At 41.6% G+C, this 24373-nt stretch overlaps 1 protein-coding gene across 1 annotated transcript; it reads left to right on the top strand.

Annotated features, from left to right (window-relative positions):
• Window positions 1-1527: 1527 nt before the first annotated feature.
• USP4 (ubiquitin specific peptidase 4 (proto-oncogene)) lies at window positions 1528-24138 on the top strand (the record flags this gene model as incomplete). Its single annotated transcript, XM_010283410.1, has 14 exons — window positions 1528-1701; window positions 3330-3488; window positions 5506-5730; window positions 6331-6414; window positions 7182-7276; window positions 17379-17570; window positions 18140-18228; window positions 19209-19424; window positions 19505-19575; window positions 20180-20295; window positions 21180-21329; window positions 22039-22142; window positions 23587-23675; window positions 23798-24138. Coding segments are annotated over 14 exons (1866 nt in total), but the record flags the coding sequence as incomplete, so codon positions are not given.
• Window positions 24139-24373: the final 235 nt, after the last annotated feature.

Below are 24373 nucleotides of genomic sequence, written 5' to 3'. Positions count from 1 at the left end.
ATGGGAAATAAATTCCACAAGGCAGTGAGGTGGAGTTGGCTAAAGGACAGGACTACACTTTCCTGACTCTTTCCAGATTGCCATGGCTAACTGTGCTGGGAGACCTGTGTACTTATGCCCAGCTGGTGTAGTACTGTATAGGCATCTGCTATTGGTCCTGAAATATCAGGTATTCACAAAGAGCCCAGTTTAATATTTTTTTGGTACTACAGTGCCTTGAAGCCCTAGTAATTTTGATCATATCTGAGACTTGACGGTCTCTCTGTTCAAACATCCAAGTCTTGCCTTACTTATCAGATTGTTGCTTCCTGCTATAAACTTTGAGTCTTTGAATTACTGAGTTAGAGAACCTGCTTCCTGTGCTAGTTTCACTTGTGTTCTGAGGTTTATGGTGATTTCCCAGGATGTATTAAATCATTATCATGATGCACTGATAGTAAGTATATGTACGGGAGGGTAGATATGGAGTGGTATCCTTCCTGCCTTTAAACTTTTTAACGGGGATTTTTTTTAATGCCATTTGGTTCTTTGTAGGACAATGAATAGCTTGTGTTTCACCTTAAGGAGGAACAAGGACCCCTCTTATTCTCACTGTTCCTTTTATAAGGATTTCAAGGTTAGAGAGTGAATATGGAATGTAGACTTGAGAACATTGAGGCAACATCCCTAAAGACCTTCCTGACCCATTCTGTGCAGATTTCTGTGTAATGCATCAGTAAGGTAGCCTGCACTACCACCTCAGTAATGTGTGGAAAAACAGATCTACATACATTAATTGTAGGAATTGGTGAATATTGGCAGGTCTCTGATTGTAATCTTTACTCTTCTGGCACTTGCAGGCTTGTGGGGTTTTTTTTGTCAAATTTCAGCATTACACCGAGAGACTCTATGCAAATTGAAGTGTCAGTGGAAGTTACAGAACATATTAACAAAATGTGGAGGGACATAATACCAAGAGCAGATATCTTCCTTCCAGAACTCTGTAGGTTTTTTTCAGAAGATTGTTTGCTATTTGCTTTCCTGAACTACTAAATACAGTAACTTTAAACAAATACTTAAAATTATTCTGCACCAAAGGAATGGAAGGTGACAAATGAAATGCCAGTTTTAAAGAAATTTCTGAAGGAAAACCAAGGAGCTGCAGACCAGTGAGCCTTACACCTTAAGCTAGTGGAAACTGCTCTAGAGGGGAAGCTTACACCTGGGGGCAAATACACTGTATAGGAGAGAAGTCAGTGTGGCACCTGCAAGAGAAGCCATGTTTCAGAAATGAGCTGTTAGTCTTTTGAAGGTGTGGTATTTGGTGTTTCTTTTTTATTTCAACCATGCTCTGAGTTGCAATGGTTACAGTATCACACTCTCCCAACTGATTTTTTTTTTTTAAACTAATTACATATTCAAATTCAGTGTCACCAGTTTTGTTAATAGCTTAGTGTATGTCCTGATGTGAAAGTTGGGTTTGTTATTTCATTGTCACACGGATGTATCGTCCTGTGCAGTAAATTAATTTTCTTAATGCTTTTTCAGTGTCTGAGCAATACCCCTCCTCTGACTGACTATTTCCTGGAAGATAAATATGAAGCTGAAATAAATCAGCACAATCCACTGGGGATGAGAGGAGAAATTGCAGAAGCCTATGCAGAGCTCATTAAACAGATTTGGTCTGGGAGACAGTCTCATGTGGCCCCACGTATGTTTAAAGTAAGTACACCATGTTCTTGTAGCATAGCTTTTTGACAGAAGAAACAGTGAAAGCTAGTATGCCTGCCACATAGTTTGGTGTTATGAAAGCAGTAACGACAGAATTGCTTCAGTGTTGTTTCACATCTTATGTAAATGCTTTTCAGGGTACAGGGAGGAACTTGCCAGTGAGTATTGTCATACCCCAGAGTTGGTTACAGCTCCTTAATGTTAAATGCCTTACTTAGTAATTGACCTTCCAGCCTGAGAGCTGTTTACAGATGCATCAAAATGATCTTTGCTACAAAACTAGACAAGGGCATGTGAATTGCCAGCTGTGAACTTTAATCAGTGAGAAAAGGTGTGCAAGTTATAAATTTAAAAAATGAAATTATGAAGTGGTGAGCAAGATGCATCCTTTTGTCTATAATGTTATTTATTGGTTTAATGTTTCCAGTGCTTCAGTGTAAAGAGCCACTTGCAGCTGAAATACTGCAATATGGAGGTTGTATATGAACCCCTAGAAAAATTGTAACTGTCTTTTGTTTTAAACATAATGCAAAGATGCTCCAGTGTAGGACAATGTTTTAATTATGCATTCAAGGAACACTAAAGAGTTTGCTTCTGTAGTGCAGTCTCAGTATGCTGAGGAAGAATAACATCCTAAATGCATGAAATAAGCAGTGACCTGATGTTGGTGTAAATGTGCATCCTGTTGCTGTTCAGGTTTTGCACGGTGCGATCTTGAAGTTAAGGGTATATGCTTTTGAGACCTGGAGCCAAAACTCTTATGGAAGAAATCTGTCCCCTGTGGAGTCATAGGTAGTTCTGAAACAACAAAAGGTTGTTTAATTTCTGTGACTAGGAGTTGCTGGCACATCATCCACCACTATTAAAGTTGTTCTGTAAACTTCAGTTCAGAAGCATAATTATGCAAGCTTGTTGGACTCCGTGTTTATGAGAAAACTAGTCATGGTCACTAGGACTGACCACTCCTTCAGCTAATTGTTGATTTTCCTGTGGGACCCCTTTCTATTTTTTTTTTTTTTTGTTTTGAAGCAGGAACAGTAAGTGGCAGTGTTGCAAGTTAGCATTTATGAATCAAGAGACTGTATTTGGGTGCGCCGTTTGTGGCTCTCACTAACTCAGGCTGTTATGTTTCTTAGCTTCATATCACAATTTTTAGAATAGCGAGAGATTACTGTGGTGAGGATTTCAGTCTTAGTTTTAAATGAGTTTTGTTAGTTCATAAGTATCTTCTGTAAGCACTTGCGGTCTTGCAGTCCACCTGCTTCAAGATGCTATCTTATAGCAAGTTTGCATTGTGGGAACTTTAGGTTTCTAAAAGAGGAAGTACAAAGTGCATCAGACAGATAGGTTTTGTGTACTGGTTGTTTGCAGGTTCCTAAGTGAATACTGATAACTTAGATTTCTAATGTCACAGCACTAAATACATTCTTCCCTCTCAACACTGGGGGGAAAATTATTCTGGCACCCTTACTGCGTTAGCATCCAGTTCACTGTCGTCTCCTGCTAACATAAGGTAGCATGGAGTTCATCTCTGCAAAAGCCAGAGTGAGTGTTTTTACTCCTGTCTTTTACACATAGGTCATGCTCATGCCTCTCTGACTCTTGTCTTCGTGTTTCAGACACAGGTTGGCCGATTTGCTCCTCAGTTTTCAGGATATCAGCAGCAAGATTCCCAGGAGCTCTTGGCTTTTCTTCTAGATGGCTTGCATGAGGATTTGAACAGAGTGAAGAAGAAGCCCTACTTGGAGCTGAAGGATGCCAATGGCAGACCGGATTCGGTACGGTGCCCTTTACTTGAGGGTAGGGCAGGTAGTACTTCTGAGGGAGTTTAATTGGGTTTTGTGACACTTCCTGGCCTTCCTGCTCACAGGCCGCACAAACATCCTCCCTACAAAGCAGTACCTGGGAGGGGAGAACCCTGTCATGCTTTATGGCCCAGCTGATTTCATGACACCTTGTGTCACACTTCTGCTGTAAGGCAGAGCAACAGCATGTCTGTTCTTGTATTGATGTGTCGAAGATGTGCTTATGGTACAATGCTGGTGCGGTTCTGCAGTGGAAAGGAAGGAAGCTTATCTTGTGACACAACAGTTACCTAAAAGTAGGCTGTAGTTACCATCATAATCTTTCCTCCTGGCTACTCAAGCCCACCTTCTTCCTACAGGTAGATTGATCAGCAGCTTTTAGCATCAGTTTGAGGAGAGTGCTTACTGTGCAGGCCATAATCTTTGCACGTCGACTTGGGTGGGACTGGGAGCATTCTCATGTGGAGGTGCCAGGGGTGGCCCTCAAATAAGGCCTTGAACATGGTGTCCTGGGCACGGGCTTGTAAGCAGCCATTCTGGTGTCCCACTGGTAGACAGCAGACTGTCAAATGAAATTAGTTTTTAGGCCAGACTTCTCATGTGTGCTCCCTCATGGCCTCTAGACAGATGTAATCCATGAGCTAGATTTAAAACCAGGCTGAATAGGGTGCATGAAAGTGCTGCTAAATACAGGGTGAGAACCAACATCTAAGTGACTTAGTATAACCATGGATCTTGATGAATTCCTAGTGTTTGGTGAACTACCTGCATCTCCTTAAGAGGCTTGACTTGATTTTTCCTCCTTTCTGGTGCCATGGAAATGGGTACACTGATATTAAAGCAACTTTACATTTTTATTTTATTTGTTTGAATTTAAACACCCTTGCGCTCCAATTACCCACTCTACCTAAAAAGAGAAGAGTAATTCTGTTATACCATTTTCCTGATAGAGGCCAGAAAAGTCTCTTCTGTTCATTTTTTTCTTCCTGCCTTTTCTCTATCCTTCATTTCCCAGTCAACACTGATACGTGAGCCCCTTGCAGACACTCCCTTGTTCCCCTGAAGTTGACAAACACCATGCTCACATTAAAATGAGACACATAATAGTCAAATGTCTTTCCCTCTGTTTCCCTAAGTGAACTCACGCTCTCCAATCAGGCTTTGTACTGTGACAAGAGGTAAAACAGCTGCAACATCTGACAAATGCAGAGTCCAGAGTCCACACATGTTTCTGCCTTGCATCCATATCACTGCAGTTGTTGGAGCTTATTACTCTGTTCCCATCTCAGTATCCTGGTTAGTGACAGTAGCATTGCAGTGCGTGTGTATCTATGGCACTTATTTCCCTTGAGACACATATAAAATATATGGTATTGTACCATAAACTAAAAGCCCCATGCTAAGAGGAGCCTCTGATTGCATTGAATAGACAAGTGCCAGTTATTAGTTGCCCTTATGTAAGGAATTTATAAGTTGTGTTGTGTAAGTCTTCAAGGGATTGTAATTTGTCTGCTTTTATACTTTCTTTCTGAGACCTGGACCATCATTTTCCAAGAAGAAAGAACTTTACTTTTGTCTCAGAAGCTGTAACTGCAGCTGTCTTTCAAAAGGAGGGGGGAGCAGTCCATTGCTGCTGGAGAGGAGTGGAGCATGTCTTGTCAGCAGCTTTCTGTCCTGAAGAGCAGCGTCTAACCCTGTCACTGTCCCCTCAGCTCCATTCGTGCTTCTGGCATTGTGCGCACCAAGGAATACCTGACCAAGAGACTCAGCAAAAATAGATGTATTACATTTGACTTGATGCAAGGCCTTAGTTTCACTGAGGGAAAAAATCACAGTGTGTTATGCTGGACACACTGGTAGACCCCCCTTTTTATGAAATTTACCTGCCAGTATCAATTTTCTTGAGTTTTCTTTGGTCCCTGTGCTTGCCACACTATGGAAGTGTTTGTGAGACACAATATTTAATTTTTATTTTTTTTTCTTTTTATAGGAAGTGGCAAAAGAGGCCTGGGAGAATCATAGGCTGAGGAATGACTCTATCATTGTGGATATTTTTCATGGTCTTTTCAAATCTACGCTTGTCTGTCCCAAATGCTCCAAAGTTTCTGTGACCTTTGATCCCTTCTGTTACTTAACCCTTCCACTGCCCTTGAGGAGAGATCGTCTCATGGAAGTTACCCTGGTATATGCAGACCCACAGCATAGACCTGTCCAGGTGAGGCATGTTGAAGACACAAATTTCTTTTAAGTCATCTGAGTCTTTCTCTCAGGTTTTAAAGTTGAGACTTTTCATGTAATCTAAAGGACATTGACGTCCACCTTTGACTGAGGCAGGATGGGATTTTTTAATGTAAAAACTGTGAGTTGAACATGTGAAATCAAGTGGTTTTGTAAAATCTTGGTTTGTGAGACTATGGTCATGAGTCAGCTGGAAGTGGCTTACCTGTTCCTGTGATGAGATTACCTGCGTGTGATGTACTGCTCCCTGAAAACAGTAATGTGTTTGCAGTGGCACGTCTACCTCCTGATACCTTGGGAAATGTAAAGGTAGAACTTCCCTAAATGGGTAAAGGCTCTGAATTTCATACAGAAATGAAAAATGATCCTTCTTGGGGGAAAAAAAAATAAATTACTTGATTGCTTTTACAGCCTGCTCGATTCCAAGGTAGAATGAGTTTATTTTTTTCACCCCAAAACGGGCCTGTGTGTGAGCATGCACATACCTGAAGTAACCTTGAGCTTGCCACACATCAAAACAATGCCTTGCATGGGTTTATTTTGCCTGGTGTAAGCATGATGTTATCTTTGTTTCTAGTACCGGGTTGTGGTGCCGATGATGGGGGCCATCTCGGATCTGTGTGAATCCCTCTCCAAACTCTCTGGTGTTCCTGCAGAAAATGTAAGGATAAATGCAGCACAGTAATTTTGATAAATGTTTGTTCTTCTTGAAGCATTTTGGTGGCTTAGCTTTTAGATGGGTGATATGCCGCATTTAATGGAATAGTGACAAAACCCTAACAAGTTTGAATGCTGTTCTTTGACTGTAAAATAAAAAGATGCATGAAATAATGTGTTTATTCTGACACTTCCATTGCAGTAGCGAGGTTTAAGAGAAGGAGCAGAGAGCTAGCCCCTGCTTCCAACATTTCTGATAGTGTAGTTTCTTAGTACTGAGAGACGTTCTATGTCTGTTCTGGGTCCTCCTCTTCTTGGACATCCTTCTAATAACAAATGGATCAGGTGAACTTTTCCAGAGGGAATGGTTTTGTAGTTGTTAGGGTATTTTCAGGATGCCAGTGTAGCACTTCAATTTATTTCAGTTAATTACAGATATAAGTGATGCATGCCTGAAATTGTAGCCTGTTGCCACTCTGATGGTGGAAAAAACAGCAGAGATCCCAAAAAGCTGACTTGCAGCTGTTGGAATTGCATCTTCTTGGTATCTCTGTAAAATCGGTCTGTTATTTGCTTTGATTTTCTGATCCATCTTAACAAATACAGCTGACTAGCAGTTGGGTGCTGTTATAGAAAACAGCGCTGATGTTGGTGTGCTGAAAATTCTAATAAAGAATAGGAATAAACTGTTACTTGAGTTTAAAGTTAGTTTGCCTAAATCTATGTATGCTTTTATTATAACCTCTTTGCAAATATCACTTGCTGTTCTAGATGGTGGTGACAGACGTGTATAATCATCGGTTCCACAAAATCTTCCAAATGGATGAAGGTTTAAATCATATCATGCCAAAAGACGACATCTTTGTGTGAGTAAAGTGGGAAGATGCCATGATGTGAAGAATACTACAAAACATTTGCTTTGGTTTCAGGATATAAAACATGATTATTTTTACATCCCCCCACGCCAACAAACCTAAGCCTTCCTGTAGACTTTTGCATGACTTGGCAGTAAGGCAGCACTTCTCCTAGCAGCAGATCAGCATATGCAGTGTTTAGTAGGTGTTTTCCTAACACAAAGGAAGTCGTGGTCCTGGGTAATAATGAGCTTTTTGTTTGGTCTGTGTTCAACAGTTTGGAGCTTTCTACAGGCCTATTTCAGAGATGAAAATCGATGTCTGGATTACAGTTATGCTTTCATTGGTGTTTTTAGGCAAACTCAAGCTTACTGTTCATCTGCTCCAAATCAGTCAAAAGCCTTGGAGCTGTTAGTAGGATAGCATGAAGTTTAAGCTGTAGTACTCTGCCTTTCCAAAAACCTTCATAGTTGTTATAGCACCTAGCTAAGCATGACTGGGGGTTCCTGATAGATTCTTGACTGGCGCTCACATTGTTTGTCTACTGTGGTTGTGAGGGACTTAAGCAAAGATGAAAGTTTGGTTGTGCTTGATGTTCTACGTATGTGTGGTGGATGAGATGTCTCCAGTTGTCGGTGAAATCTGGTGAGGAGAACAAAGTCGTGTTCCTTTGTTGCAGGAAAATGAAGTGCAAAATGGACTTTGAGGCTTGCAGTTGAACCTGGGGCTTTTGAGGTCAAATCTGGCCCTTTATCACAAGTCCAGTCTTCCTCATGTGAGAATATTCTAGTGCAAGAATATTGTGCCAGTGTGAAATCCTGCACTAATACACTCTGGTGCAGTACATACCTTTCGCTAAGTGGGATGCTGTGACATACTGCCTGGTGCTATTCTGTCGTGACTTCATGGCTGAGATGTAATGTCTGAGTTCTTATGAAAGTTCTTGTCATGTTGTTGTTTTCTTCAATTGCAACTATAAAGGTGTGGCCAGTTAGGATGCCTAGGAAGGATGTTTGGCCTCCGTGAAACCTGTTTTGTGACGGTATTGTAAAGTGTTAAGTTGTAAGTCTGTTTCCAAAGCTGGTAAAACATTGAAAAAGCAAGAAGTGTGATACTACAATGGTGATTACAAAAAAACCCCCCACTTTTCTACAGGTATAACATGTTGCATATCCCTCCACAGAAAACAGCTGTGTCTGAATTAGCTCTGCTCTGGGGTTGAGGGGAAGTGTTAGCTGAACTGCAGCTCCACGTGTATTTTCCTTTGCAGTCACCACTTCCTTTTATGTGCAGGCGCAACTGTAAATGAGGTGATGCTGTGAGTCATAATCATAGTGAGTGAACTGACCTGGGTTAAAAGTAACCCTCCAAGTAAGAGGAGAGGTAGCAGGAGGAAATTTTGCTAGTCCTGTTTTTCCATGTAAACCCTCTAAGATGTTTCCAGCACTGTGGGGCAAGAGCAAACAGCCAGGCACCAGGGCAAGAATTAGGAAAATGCTGCTCATGGGAACTCCCTTTAATGAGTAATGCTGCCAGGAAAAAGATTTGTAAAGTAATAGTCTAACCTACAGCTAAAAACCAGCATTCTTTTATTGAAAGGGAGTCTTGTATCAAAAATGCAACAGAGAAATGTGTTCATAAAGAGCAAAACTTCTTATTTAAAGGCAAATGCGTAATTACTTCTATCATGGACAATCTGCTTACCTTGTCTGGTTATATAAAGTCTGCTCTTAGGTGTTCTAAGATTTAATTAAATCATTCAAGAAATGGTAGTAATGGTGTGAAGGTTCTTAAATTCCACTCTGTTTCCATCTATTAAGGTCTTGTATCTGCTGAAGCAGATGTGAAAGGAGGGATTGTCAGTACATGAATTTTGTGTTAAGACTGGTACAAGGTGAGCTCAATCAGGGCTGGTCTTCAGTTTGGGATTTCTGAACTGCAGGTTTGAGGGATTCTTATGAATTTTTACCCTTTTGCTGTTACTTGCTTGTAGAGCCTGAGGTGGGCAGGCTGTGAGAGCGTAGTGGCACTGGCAGAAAATTTGAAAATTGTCACTGGAAGGGCTTGGTTTGCCTTAGGACTAGCTGTGTTAGATTTTTGTTTCACTGGGCTCTTGCAAACTGATGACATTACGGATATGCCAAAGGCTTTTTTTTTTTGTTTGGCTTTTTTTGTTACTTCATGCGTTATGTGTTTCTAGTATCTTTCTAAGAAATTATGATTTTCTTTAGTTTTTCCTTGCAGGAAATGTTTTTAATTTTAATTCCTATTTAGCTCATGGTCTGAGGAATCCTTGAGAGCTCTGTGAATTAAAACTCTTCAGTAAGTTGAAACTGTCATGTAGAAGTTTTTTCAGACTTTCTAAATCTTAATGTTTAAGACTGAGAATTATCTGAGTTGCATTTGGAGGGGTAATATGGTCTGTTTGAACTTGGTACATCATTGCTAAAAAAGTGCATAACTTCCAAAGTAATGTGAATATTTTTGTCCTGCTGGCTTCAAAACTCGTTTTCCACTGGGGGATGTACTTGTAGCCGTGGAGGTGCATCTCTGCCTTCTGCTTCTTGCTGAAAGAATGATTTTATATCTGCTAGAGAGGATTCCTGCACAGAACCTCACCTTGGCACTTTTAGCTGTCACACTGGCCCTTGTGTGTTTTTTCCTTCAGTGCTGGGGTTTCTCTTGGGTTGCCTGCTTGTGATCCAACAAAAGTTTGATCAGAAGCAAATGGTGCCTGGACTTGCACCTGCCAGTGCTACCTGCCCTGGGGCTGGACCCAGGCACTGCAGTGCACACTTCCTTTGGGGGCCTCTTCTCCAAAACCAGAGCAGTTGCAGCCCTGTTTACTCCTTTTGTGTACCTTCTAGCCTAACTGGTTTAGTGTTCCTAAATTTTCCTGCTTTTTATGTTTTTACCATGAAAATGTAGCTTGTGCTTATCCTAACTGCATTCATTCCTGCATCATAGCTGGGTTGATGTAACTGTGGAACTAGAAGATATCCTGGATCAGGATACAGAGCGGTGTTAAAATAACTGTTCTCTTGTTTCTGTGTGTAATGTCTGTGTAGTGTGCAGTGTTGCTCTGCACACAACTGTACTGGTGGAAGCAGCTCAAGAGTGGGGTAGGGGCAAATTGAAACTAAAAATATGTAGTTGGAATAATGTATAGTTGAGAAACTTTTTATTTCCTCAAAGTCAATGAAGACTCCAGTGCCCACTAAAAAGCATTTTGTTCTTTTGGTTTTAAATTAAGGCCAATTCTTTAGAGAGGTGACAGGAAAAGACTTGCTTATGACTTGAAGGATGGCTCTGTATGCCTCCATAGTCCGCGAAGTGTTCAGCTTGGAAAAGATCCTCTTGTGCTGACTGGTGATACAGCTGCGGGGTGTATCGCTAGTTACACTGCGTAATGTATCTCTTCTGTTCCTGAAGGAAAACTACCTGTGCATGGATTAACGAAGGGGAACAGCTACTTTTTATTAGAAAGTGTCACTGTAAAACATTACAGTTATAATATTTTCACCCAAAATTCACAGCTGCAATAAATAGCAACCTAAAAAAGATTAAATAAAACATGCTAACCCATGAAAAGTTTATTTGCATTACATTTATGCTGGATATTGCCATAAAATAAACTTCTAAGAAGACTTTCTAAAATGTTAAGTTGGGCTGACAAGGTGGCAGTTGATTTGTAAGCAAGGAAGAAATCCTCTGGAAGCTGCTTGCCTACCATGTTTTGAAAACATAATTTTTCCTAAGATTTCTTTGAATCGCCTAATTGCCTTGTGTAGTAAGACTAAAACATACCAGCTTCTATGCTAGGAGAACAGAAGTTACAGAAAAGACGAGGGTTTTAATAGCATTACTTCTGTTACAAATCAAATAAGAAAACTGCATCATGTCAGGATATTGTGCTCATAGCGCGGCAAAGCTAAGTGAGAGGTATGTCAGCTCTCAGGTGGGAAAAACAAGCTGGAGAGGGCTTATCTGGTAATCATGGTACCTTTTGGAGGGTGTGTTCATATGTACTAAATGTTAACCTAGAAGTGTTTGAAGTTGGCATATAATATGCAACCTGAGATATGACTGAGGACCATTAGTTAATCGTTTGTATTTAAGTAAGAGATGTTTTCTAGAATCAAAACATCTCTTGTATTTAAATTAGGATGATATTCACTGTCTGACATACTTGAGCTCTTTCTTAATTCATGTTTTATTGATCCTGTCCCTTTTATTATACTGATCATCTGTTCTTATTTTCCAGTAACGTCCAGTGGAAAGACTTCCCTGTTGCCAAACTGTAACATGCACATCTCCTTACTGGTTTTAAGTAATTGGAGTTAGACGCAAAGTTTCTTTCACTGGTTAGAAAATGAAGTGCAAAGAAGTAAGCAATTCAAAATAGAGTTAAGTCAGTACAGCATATTCAGAAGTGGATTTCTCATGTGTACATTCCCCAAACTTGTATTTTAAAATTGTAGACTGCTCAGTGGGTCCTATTTAATTTTTGAGGTGTTTTCTTGAAGGATTTTGCTTCTTAGTCTTTGAATTTGGGTGTGCTCACAGGTCTTTTAATTTTTTCCTCATAGCCACACTGAGAGAATTATGAGAGAAACCGTGGTAAACTGAAGATGGCACCCTTCTATGCCTCGTGCTAGTGTTTAAATCATCTTCTTAATGGTGTAACAGTTTCCTCATGTGAGAAGTACTCCTCCCTTCCACTGACAGAAGCAAACGAAGGTTGTGTTAGTGATTGTCTGTGGTTGTTTGCTAGTCTGAGAATGAAAAGAATGAGGTGTAGTGATAGGATGGCCTACAAGGCCCCCAGGCTCTGATTTCATGTGCAGCTGCCATCAAATTGTTCCTTTGTTCCTTGCTCTCCTTGTCCCCCTCTAAACAGGACTTTGCTCAGAGTCCAGCAGCGCTTCCACCTGTGATCACCTGGGTGACTTTCTCTAACAGAAATCAGTTGCTTCAGTGGTTCTGAAGCTTTAGGTTTTTATAGTAGCTTAAACTGGCAGTTCTTGCCTTCTGTACATTTCTTAGCATCACCTTAGGTTGTCTCAGGACTGAAAACTTTTAAATGTAAATGGTCAGCCTCTTGCAGTATTTCTGCATGTTTGCTTTGCAGAAAGTGGTAGCCGGACCTGGATCTGTGTATGGCAATATCTCTGTTGGTTTCACAGGCTTCTGATTTTAGAGTGTTGTGCACTAGCCAGCTAGCAACACAAGTCTCAATTCAAAATTCAAGGAAGAAGCTTGAAGGTCTGTGCCCCAGCAGGGATGCGATTTAAAAAAAAAAAAAAAAAAAAAAAGTCTGTACTTTTGTACTGTTGTCTTGCTTTTGACACCAATGTCTGTTAAGTCTCAACTTTCAATTTAGGCCTCTGTGTGTTGGTTGGTTACTGAGCAGAATATCGATTTCCATGAAATTCTTCATTGTAAATGTCACAGAACAGGAAGTCATATAACACATTGCAGTAGGAGTAGCGTAGCTAGAATGTGCTTTATTGTTTTTCTTATATTTGGCTGACAGAGGACACGGCCTGCAGGCACAGATATTGTAGTCCAGACTGTACTGTTGATGAATATTTTTAAAATGTACAATACATAGGATGTATAGAATATTGAGCTTGTACCATTTTTAGGTGATTTCAGTGGTCAGAAAACCAGTATTTTTTCTGTTTTTACTGTAGGGATATGAGGGAAGACATGTTCAGCTTTCTGTGATTTTTGCAGGGCACCTTGGACATCTTGAGACATGCATTGTGAATTTTCATGTCCCACTAAAGTGGTGAGAGATGCTGAATCTTGGCAGGGGAAAGGGCATGAGAATTAGACTCAATTTGAAATTTAAGCTGAATAGACAGTAATTTTTTTGGGGAAAAAAAATCCGCCCTAGATGGCTAAGATATATTTTTCCCTTTCAGCTGCTCAGTTTCTGGCTCATCAGTTCTTGTGGTGTATTACCTTACCCGTTGCACTGCCTGATAGTAAAACTTTCAAAAAGAAGAAATGCAAATGTTACTGGGCTTCTTCATGTCTAAGTGAATTTAAGTAACTCTCAGATGCATCCCAAAATGAACCTGGCTCCTTTTACACAAAAGGACAAATCTATACATTTTTCTTCTCCAGATACCTGAAAGGGGAAGAGAATTTTTGAGGCTAGAATTCTCCAAGCCCGTTCTTTCACGAGGCTTTGCACTCTTCTTTCTCATCATGACAGGCTTGGAAACTTAGTGTAGTCCTGATGTGAGATGTGTTAGTAATTAGCATCAGAGAAGAGGCGAGATCCTTGCAGAAACAGAGGGGTTTGATATAAGACCTGAAGCAAGATCACTGTCACGATGTGTAGGGGCAGTGCAGCCAAAGAACGGTGGGACTAGCCCACTTCTCACAGCATTGTAAATGTTTCTCTCGAGGCATGTTGTTCCTGTGAAAGGACAGGGAGATCTGTGGCAAATGATCAAAAAGTCACTTGTGTAAAGGTGGTCTGCAAATCAATTTGATGACGTTAGTTCAGTGTTTGTGCTGAATGCTCTCATTCTCCAGGCTAAGCAGAGAACAGCATTCAGCACATAACCAAAATGCTTACTATTTCTTTTTCTTAGGTTCTGTGAAGTCCAGCCCCGCTAGGACCTCCGGCTCCCGCTCCAATGTAACACCCACGCATGCACCATGCTGGTGATATCACATCACCCAGGGATCCTGCTGGAGCTTGGAGCCGGCCTACAAGGGGTCAGGTAAGCACCACTTGAAAACAAACTCCACAGCCCATTTCGAGGGTATCGCTCTTAGTATTTCTTCTTAGTTCTTAAGGCCTAAGAAGAAAAATGCTTTGATGGATAAACTAGACACCCCAGTTCTCTTAGCCTGGCTAATGGGGCATATAATATAATAAAATATGTATTGTTTACATTGATTAAAAAGTTTCACAAATTGATTTGCAGGTCACCTTTAACCTATAAAAGTGTGTATATTTGAATAAGATATATTTAGTTTGCCATACATACTATGTTTTCTGCCTTCTCTTACAACATGCTGTGTATTATGTTTAGATGAGTTCATGGTCTTGAAAAAACATGACTGGCTGCAGAAATGTCAGGTTTATTAATGTGACTGAGGCTACAACAATTATTGAACTGAGTTAAGTCGGCAAAACAGCTCAGCGAGTCCAGTGGTTTTATGTGATATGTTTGTGATATGCGCGATCTTGTAGCAGATGGATCTAGGAGGTTTGTTCTCATTCGCTGAAATTGGTGTTTTCTTGTTTGAAATGAGGGTTTGTGTCCTTTCCAAAATGAATTTGCATTTTTCAAACTTTGTAAAAAGTCTTGCTGGCTGAATTCCCTTATCCTTTTTAATCTTGCTGTTCTCTAAGACTGGCAAAATCCTGTGACCACCTTCTATGGGGCAAGCTGCATGTCTGAAAAAGTTACACTTGCAGTTTGTTATCTCCTAGTTTACTTGTTTATATGTGTTCTGGTATTATGAAAGTAAGTAAACAGATTAGGAGTATTTCAACTTCCTAGAAGAGATCAGAATATGTGCAGCATTTTCACCCAGGTTTTTTCCAGTCCGCTGTTCATTTGTAGTGTCAATTTTTGAACCTATTGTAACTTCACAGCAGCATTTCTGGGTTGGTGTGCAGTAGTAATCCTGTTCAGATGGATCTGTTTGTCAACTTCTGCAGTGGCACTTTTTTCTACCCTTCTCCGTTCTCTTACAGAATATACTTCTTTTCTTGGTTGTTGCTATAGACTGACTTGTGATCCACATAATGTTTTCCAGCTGGAATGAATGTCATAGATCCCAGCACTTGGGAGGGAATGTTTCAATAACATACAACATAGAAGCCTGCTGTTTAGCTCAGAGTATTTTTTGCATTCAGTGCCCTTTCACATAGCTCTGCCTTGTCTTTCTGTGGCTTTTCATGCTCTTGTGCACTTGCCTAACTTCAGTTTGCAAGGGAACAAAAGTCACCTACTTCATTGCTCACTGCCCCCTTTCTGAATTATAACCACAGACCTGAAACCTTCATGATGCTGATGAAGACTGGTCAAGTCCTACGCTATTGCTTACCTGTTTTCAGACACTTTTCAGAGTTGTCATGAGTTATAAAGGCCACCAGCCAATATCTGACAGTATGGTAGTGGCTAAGCTAATGACTCTGACTTCTGAAACTATGCTGTGTTTCTGATCTGGTGTAGCATCATCTTTATCTTCTACTATTTCAATTAAGTTACAAAATACATAAGTACAGTTTATTATCCAGTAACTCCTAGTATCAGCTCTATAGCCTTCCTTAAACTATAGATAAAGTATTTTATCTTAGATTTTCTTTTTTTTAGAAGGGATGGCTGTTGCTGTAGAGATTCAGAAAATGACAGTTCCTGATTCTGATGTCTGCCTCTAATACTACTATGTAAAAGCTATTCTGAGGTGGGTAGGGGGGCACCTGAGTAACCAGATTTGTTATGTCTCAGTGAGAAGTGTGCGAGATGCTTTTTTGCAGACTGCTGTAGGGGTACTGCATGCTGGCTGTTAGTGATGGGTGACACCTGTGTATGGGTAATACTTAGCTTTTTCTTTCTGTCCTGTCTGTTCCATTGCATGGGCAGGGCTTCGTTCAGGACATGCATGAGGGTGGAGTATAAATGGGGGTTGCTTCAATTGCTGCTTGCAGAGCAGTGTAGGTGGCATGAGAGGCAGTCACAAGAATGGTGAGGAACATGTGTGTGTCGTGCACTGACCTGTTTTATAGAAGTCCAGCCTAAGGGTCTCATAGGACCTGGAGTTAATTGTAGATGATGTTCTGCGACTAAGCATGGTCTTTTGTTATTTAAACAGTGCTAAGTAAAATAATTCATATCTCTGGTGCTATTTCTTAGGAAATTTTAGAAGGTGTGAACTGTATCCAGTGCTGGTGTCCAGCTGAATAGCATTGACAGCATAGAAAACCTCAACAGCCATTTGTGTTGGACTGTCATGCTGAGACTGATCTCTACTGCTCTTGGTGGGCTGGGCTGGGACTCTCTGGAAGGATATGTACTCTACTGACTCGGAGCATGCTCCGACCTGGGATCCCTTTTTGTTTAAGTAGGATGGAGCAGAACCACAACTCTGAAATTTATTCTCCTCCCTGCCCTACAAGGGCATTTTGAACACAGGAATAAAAAAAAACCCACCAAAACCAAAAAACGTTTCTTGGCTCTTGAGAGTGGCTTTCCTGAAGCTGTTAAGAGTTGGTATGTTCAGATACGTGATTGTGGTCTTGCTTGTGATGTGTGGTGACATCTTTACCAAAATCTTTTTTCCTCCTTCAGTTTTAAGATACGTCAGGGACAGGTGACTCACCAAATTAAAGAGCAATGTGACTCGACATCCCTGAAAATGATTCTTTTGTAACGAATAGTCTGAAATACATATAATGAGTCATCAGTGTGATAGTGTTGGACCACGTGGTTTCTTTTGACTGACATCTGCGAATATCTCACTTGCTGTTTCCAGTAGCACAAGCTGTGTCTCAGCCTTCTCACTGTTCTCCAGAGCTATTTGTTTTCTTCCAGAATGTTTTTCTTGTGTGTTTACTGTCTTTGGATTTTTCTGTGAAGCAGATGTTTCCAAACTCTTGGTTTTCTGAAACGTTGGCTGCTCAGTGATGTGAGCTTGGGCCATTAACTGTACGAGAGGCTGGGAGAATGCAAGGTCCAAGATATTAAGAGAGTTTTTTTTCTCCAGAGGGAACAAGCACTGTGAGGGATTTCAAAGTGCATTTAGAATTTTTCACTGATGCCATGATCTGCTTGAAGCAACATGTAGTTGTCAAGGTAATGTTTTGAGAGATGAATGGCAATAGGGATGTGAATTAGGAATGAAGACAGAGGGAAGGTGGCAGTCAAGTCAGTGGTAGGTATGTATCCTGTGCCAATGTGTGCCATCAAATGTATTCAGGAAACTGCTCTGTCTGTAGCATGAAGACAGAGTACAACCCCATTTGTCCTTCTCAGGAGGACCTGGTGGAGAGACTTGTTGGGCTGAGTTCATATTGGTTCTGTCTGCTGTGCTTCTTGGCAGTGGAAATAACCTGTGGAAACACCTGTCTTTTGAACAGATACGAAGTTTGCAGGCCAAGTGAGGATGGCTCAGAGTATGTTACTCTCTCTGTTTACTTTCGGGAAAAGACAATGAGGCAATCCAGCAATACTTCAGGGACCGTACTCTTTGGTCAGCCACTATTAATATCTGTGCCGAAACACAAGCTCACTGTGGATCACTTGTACGGTGTGGTTTTGGAGCAGATCAGGTAAGTCATGTCTGTACCTCTGAATCCTGTTCAAAGTCCTAGTGGTTACTCATTCAATTACACTGTAATAGGATTACTGCATCCTTGTTAACAGGAAGAATTTTCCTTGATTTGTGTGTGGTGTATCAGCCAGGATTTGCATTGCATTGGTGTCTGGAGGCCCCAGGGGCATTTCCAGGTCCTGTTTTTTGAGGCTCTGTTAAAGCAGGGTGTAAGACAACGCTGGTGGTGGTCACAAAGGAAGCTAGCTGCTTGGTGTTGCAAAACAGATCAGGAACAGAACTTAGGCCATATTTTCAGGGCTCTCAGGGCCACCATAACTTATTTTTGCCTTTTCCATTTGCTGCCAGTAAAACTTGGTACAAGCAGTGAGAACAGAGAACAAATCAACAACAATTCAGTAAGTCTGAGAGCTCTGGGCCTGTAAATGGTGCTGTACAGGATGGATTCTGGTTTGCTGAGGGGGATCGGACAGCAAGGACTGCTATGACTGGTGATGGGGAGGAGTGCTGTTGTTCTGATGTACAGCTTTGGTATGATTGTGTGATAAACATATTCCCTCTCTTTAGCCGCTATGTGAAACTCCCTTTGGTGGAAGAATACTCTACACCCTGCCCAGACAAAGGAACCTGTAATGGCTCCAACAGTGTGGTTGAAGGTAAAGGCCTTTCAGAATTGTCTGGAAGCTTTTCAGCACTTAAAGCTTTTTATTAGCATTGGGTTCATGCTGTGTGTATTTGGCTTAAGCTCTAGCAGATTGTTTTTTCGTAGTGATTAAACCATGCTATTGCATAGGACTTCTGCACGGTATGGTGAAACTTCTTGTAGACCATTTTCCTTCCAAGGGAGATCAGATGTGCGTAAGCAGCAGCAGGAGAACAAGGTGTGGTGTGCATTCATCTTGACCAATGTTAGTGAAGTCCTTGCTCACCTATTATGTGTTCAGGTGCCTCCCTCCAGAGGCAGTTCCTTTCGTAATAATGCCCTTTGGTGATGAAAACTGGCCTGTTGGGTCACAAAGACAAGTTCTGGAGAAATAAAGTGGAAATGTTTTCTATTCACGGACCTAGAATCATGAGGTCTCATTCCCAGGTTAGATGCTTACAAGGAAGCTTTTAACGCTCATGGCAAATGCGTGTTTCCCTTTCCTCTTTGAAATGATTCACTTGTGCTGCTGTGAGAGTAACAACTGGAACAAGTTAAATGGGAAATTTTAAATGAGGGGAAAAACGTCTGCTGACTTTTCCCAAAGAACGGAAGTAGCTTTCCTGGAGACTTACATACTCCCTTCTGTAAAGACACCCAGCTGCAACCTTGCTGATTCTCTCTTGGGATGTTTATTGGGGTGTACTATCAGAAGGTGTGATTGTTAACCTACTGTGAACTGAGCACTCTCCATCACGTCTAATACTAGGATATAAAACCCAGCACCTTACCTGGCATTTGCTAAAGGAAAAAATACAACTTCAGATGAAGTGGTTAGCAAGCACAGATTTCTTTTTCTGTGTGTCTTTTCATTACTGTCTGAGTAATTAGTATGTGTCATAACAGGCTTATGCCAACAGCTGTTGATGTGAGGTGTCAGCCTAAACTTTCCCTGAAGCTCTTTAATATTGTGCTTGTTTTAAATTTTGCCAGGTGATGTTGAAGAGATGGAGCATCAGGATGGCAGACAGGAAGGGAAGGAAAAGCTGGCAGAAGTTGATCCCTGCCACTCTGAGGGTTGTATGCAGATCGAGTCTGCAAGAGACCTGCAGCCTTGCAAGAAGCAACATTTCACGTTCAGCCTCGTGAATTCCTCTGGGACCTCTGAGATAAACTCCATTGTAGAAGGAAAAATCTTAAAACTGAATGGTAATTATTGTCTTGCTATCTTTTTTTTTCTTCTTTCTTTTCCTTACACCTTTACAATAAGTGTTTCTTCTTGGTTGTAGCTTTTTCTGCACTTGCGATTGACTGGGATTCTGATACACGGAGACTACTTTTTGATGAACAGGAGGCACAGGTTGTAGTATGCTTTTTTCATAAATAATATATATGTAAACTTGTGTGGTACTTAAAAGATTACAGTAAAAGGTGAAACGTAGGTGTAGCTCCCTTCATGAAAATTGGAGTTGCCAGCATGACGTATGTTTACTTAAAATCTTTTACTCATAAGGTCTATAGATCTACATTTGCTGATCTGTTTCTAGTGTGTTCTGAAAAGTAGATCTTTCAATTTCAAAGCTAAGTAGTCTAGTTCATAGTCAACAAAACGAACGAGACAAAACTCGAAAGAAACCTTAAACAAATTCATAGAGCCTAGTAGAAAGCTCAGTATTCTTTCTGTGAGAGTTCTGTTGGATCATGTTTAACAACAGGTTATTCTGTTACAAATCTTTTGCAAAAAAAGCAAAGCCCACCCGCTTCGAAGTAAGGACATACTATATTTTCTCTTACGGACTGTTCATAACACAAGAAAGGAGTGGCTGGAAACTCGAGATGATTGTGTGGGTGGGGAAAGAGGGGGCAGAAATAGGCAGCATGGTGAAGGTGAGCGTGTTCCTTTTCATGATGTCAAGGATTAAAGACTACATGGAATTGAATAAAGCATGCATCTCTTTCACTAGGCATTTGAAAAACATGGAAGTATGTTACAACCACAGAAGAAGAAGGCTGTGGTAGCCCTCAGAGACTGCATAGAGCTCTTCACTACTATGGAAACGCTTGGTGAACATGACCCGTGGTAAGAACCTCTTTCTGTCTGCCGTGTTTATTGTAAAATGCCATAAGTATTTGAGTTCACATTATTTGTCACAGGATTCTGATAATTTCCCAGGTTTGTCCTTTTGTCTTCATCTGTGAGAAGTCTCAGTTCTGTGTTAAGTCATTGACTCAATAGGCTACAGAGATAGGTTAATAGAAGTATTTGTTTCCTGCCTTTAAAAAAAAAAAAGGTGGCAGTGGGCATGTAGCTTCCAAAGATCAGGCACTTTTTAGTTCCCCAGTATACATCTGTCTTCCAGACAGTGTCAGAGGAAGCAGCTGTGGTAATAAAGAGTGAAAACATGTGGCTACCTTGGGGTTTAATCCTGTACTATTTCTAGCTTGAACTGCTCCTAACTCTACCAAAAATCCGTAGTCCAGAGGGGCTAGGTACAGCAGATCCTAAGTGACCAAAATGTGATTACTGTGTGTGTAGGAAATCGTTGGAGGTTGTTTGCTAGTGGTGTAAGAAAATACCTTAGAGCGTGGTAGGTGACTGTTTATTATTAATTTCCAATTCCATGCTCTAGATGTGCTTGCAACTGTTGCCTGTTTGAGATGCATCAGGAAATAATAAAGAAGTAATGGGAACCTTAAACATTTTTTTTAATTTACAAAAGAAAATTTAATCTTTGCACAATGTTCAGTTAATGCACTTGCCATAGGACACTTTATAGGTAAAGTGAAAGCAAGTTGCAGTTTGGAAACCTCTGAGAAAGTGTGTTTGCCTGCATATTGCACAAGCCAAAATGCCTTCTGTAAGGCAGGGACTGTACTGTGCTATTGAGGGATCTTTTAATGGAAGGCTGGAACCTTTTATTTTAATGTAGTCATTCATTTCGTTGTTTGTTACTCTTTCCTCAGGTACTGTCCTAACTGTAAGAAACATCAACAGGCCACAAAGAAGTTTGACTTGTGGTCTTTGCCCAGGATTTTGGTAGTGCATTTAAAACGCTTCTCATACAGCAGATACTGGAGGGATAAACTTGACACTGTTGTGGAATTCCCTATCAGGTAGGATTCTTTCCTCAAGCTAGGAAGTGCTTGAAGCTGGTCAAGAGAAATCTACTTCTGATGTTACTGTTGAGTGGGCTTGTTATTAAAGCTGTAACTGGAATAGCTCTGTCTTCTGGGTTTGAACTGCAAGACAGCAGGCATGAGTTGAGTTCGTTGGTGGTTTGGGGTTTTTTTGTGTGTTAATCTTAACCTTAAGTTCTGCACATCTCAAAGAACACTAGTTACCAGCAGGTACCGTCTTCTGAAATTAGGTTAAAACCATGTGATTCTGCTGAACAAAGAGAAATTCTACAGAGGATGCAGCAAATTTGGTGGGCAGAGCTGCACTTGTAGTACTGAGGATTACACAAGTACAAGATGAAAGCCTGCCTCATCCCTCTGCTTCTGCTTGTCAGCATCTTGCTGCAGGATGAAGCTTATCCCTTGCTTTTCCTATCTCACTTTTCATGCCTACAGACGGGCACTCTGAACACACCTTTCATTCAACACCTCCCTCTAAATCTTTTGGAAGCACATGATGTGTTTACCAGGACCTGCCCTGTGTGGGAGGGGTAACATGTCTGGTCTTTACACTAGTAACATCTGGCCCCTGAGCAGCGGAGTGTTCCACCAGTGCTGCCTGCCTGCAGAGCTTCACTGGTGTCATGCATCACTTTTGAAAAAGTGCTGATTACTGGTGTACTGATACTTTTGGATTTCATTCCAGGGGTTTAAACATGTCCGAGTTTGTCTGCGACCCAAGAGCAGGCTCATATGTGTATGACCTCATTGCAGTTTCCAATCACTATGGAGCCATGGGAGTAGGCCACTGTGAGTAACTGCTTCTCTGTCCTTTGTACACAAGGAAATATAGGCAGAGGGGTCATGGGAGGGCTCTGTGTGTTGGACACCTGCAGCAGCCCTCACCAAGGGTGTCTAGTCCAAAACTTACCAGTGTTCTGTATGCAGGTGAACATCATCTTGGAAGGTAATGTCCTTCCTATTAAGATTTGCAGAGCAGCTAGCCAGTTTGTGCAGCTGCCTGAGGTCTGACTGATGCCTGTGGGACCTTGGTTAGTAGTCATTAGAGTGTGCTATGGTGTTTGCTGATTTATGAGAAGAGTCAAGATTTTTCAATGCCAAATGTGAAATTGTGGAAAGGAGCTTCTTACTGGAGAGTGCTGGGGAAGAGTCTTTAGTGTAAGCTGTCAGTGCTTCTTGCCCTGCAGCATGCGAAAGTGCAGCTGCTTGTCCAGAGTGGGTGCAGCATTGCAGCTGCAGAGCAGAGATTGCCAGCAGTTGAGCCAGCCAAGCAGGAGCTTGCCAGGTTCCCTTAGTGGTGGTGAGACAAGATCTGACGAGCAGCAGATGCCTGTAGGCCAGGAAGACAGAGCAGCGGGCATACCTTGTCATGAAGCTGGGTCTGATGCCTTTCTGCATTTCCTATCCTGAATTCTGTTTGTTGCAATAGCAATTGAAAGAAAAAAAGTGATTTAATTTTCCTTGTTCCAGACTCTTTCTAAAACAAGCCACAAACAAATGTCTAGTTCTTGGGATCTCTTTGTTGCACAGCTGGCATTAGCTTGCAGTAGAATGTCTCCACCTTTGCACTGACAAGAGCTCACATAGCAGGGAAAATATCATGCTGTCAGGAGGAAAAAAGCCCCTTTGTTATATATGACAAGTCTGGTACATGACAAGTCTGTATCTTCTGTCACTGTTTTTGTTGCAGCATAGATGAAATGCATCTGTAGGCAGAGTTCCAAGTATCAGGTGTCCGTGCAGATCCATGCTGTGGGTGACCAAGTCTTGGTTGGAAGAGATTTTGCAGGACTTGAGTCCAACTTCCTTCTTGAGTAAGGACTCTTACAAGCACTAGATCAGATCTATCATCAACAGAAACCTTCTCTTTCTTGTGAAAAACATGAAAATGCAGAGTTTTAAATTGTGTGTTAGGGAAAGCTTTGGCTCAAGGGGGGTGAACAAAACACTAGGTTGTTTTGGAAGTTTCTTTGCTCTGTATCTCATCCATCACGGGTAAGTCTGGTGTGTGCAACATTGTTCTACACTACCTGGACCAGCTAGCATGTTCTAGAAGATGTGTATGTTGGTGAACTAAGTTTGGGATAGTTAATGTCAAAGCTGGCTCCTGGCCTCCCGGCCTCCCGTGCACGCTCAGTTGGAGTCCTGAGCATCGCTGGTGCGGCGCAGCTGGCGTGGTGTTACCTACTGGTCTTGCCTGGAGTACTGAGTATGCAGTTTCTTCTCCTGACAGACACTGCCTACGCAAAGAACAAAGTGAATGACAAGTGGTACTACTTTGATGACAGCAGTGTATCGGTGGCTTCAGAAGACCAAATAGTGGTGAGTATTTGGTCTGAGGCTAATCTGAGTTTGTGCCGACAGCGTGGTTCCCTGCTTTGGGTGTTACATTTCCAGCCAAGCTGTGTGGGTTGTTTCAGATCGTTTTCTTCTTTGTTTGGTAGACAAAAGCTGCGTATGTGCTGTTTTATCAGCGCCGAAACAGTGAGGAACATACTGCCCCATCTCCTCCCCAAGAAGAGTGTGACGGCATGGATACCGACTAACCATCACCTCCAGTACTCGGCCACCATGTTAGCGGTCGTGCTTCTAAAGCTATGCCTGAGGCGTCTGAAAATTTTTCTTCCTTCTGTAGGAGTCAAGCAGAAAAATCTAGCACTGAAAGATTCAGTGCTGGGGATTGCAGAATAGCACTGGAGAGCCAGGAATAGGTGCTGACACTTGGGTATTTAGAGGCCAAAAATAATATATATTGGAGCTTCAATAAAGTTCTTTTTAAAATCTGGCTGAGCTGTGTGGCTAGAGGCAGGGGTCGGGGCTGAGCTGGGTTGGGGCTGTGGGTCTTGGGCCAAGGGTTGTAGCTGGCGTCGGGAGAGTACAGCCTGAGCTGGAGGCCAGGTTCACAGCTGAGCCTTGCAGGGGCCTGTGGAGGAGTATGGTGGGTATGATTCTGTGAATCGGCATGGGAGCTTCCTGCCAGCTCTCTGGTGTTGCTGTTGGGCCCTGCCTGTGTCAGGGAG

This window comes from Phaethon lepturus, unplaced genomic scaffold (assembly GCF_000687285.1).
Source record: "Phaethon lepturus isolate BGI_N335 unplaced genomic scaffold, ASM68728v1 scaffold32623, whole genome shotgun sequence".
NCBI lineage: Eukaryota > Metazoa > Chordata > Aves > Phaethontiformes > Phaethontidae > Phaethon > Phaethon lepturus.
This window is presented reverse-complemented; position numbering and strand designations above follow the sequence as displayed.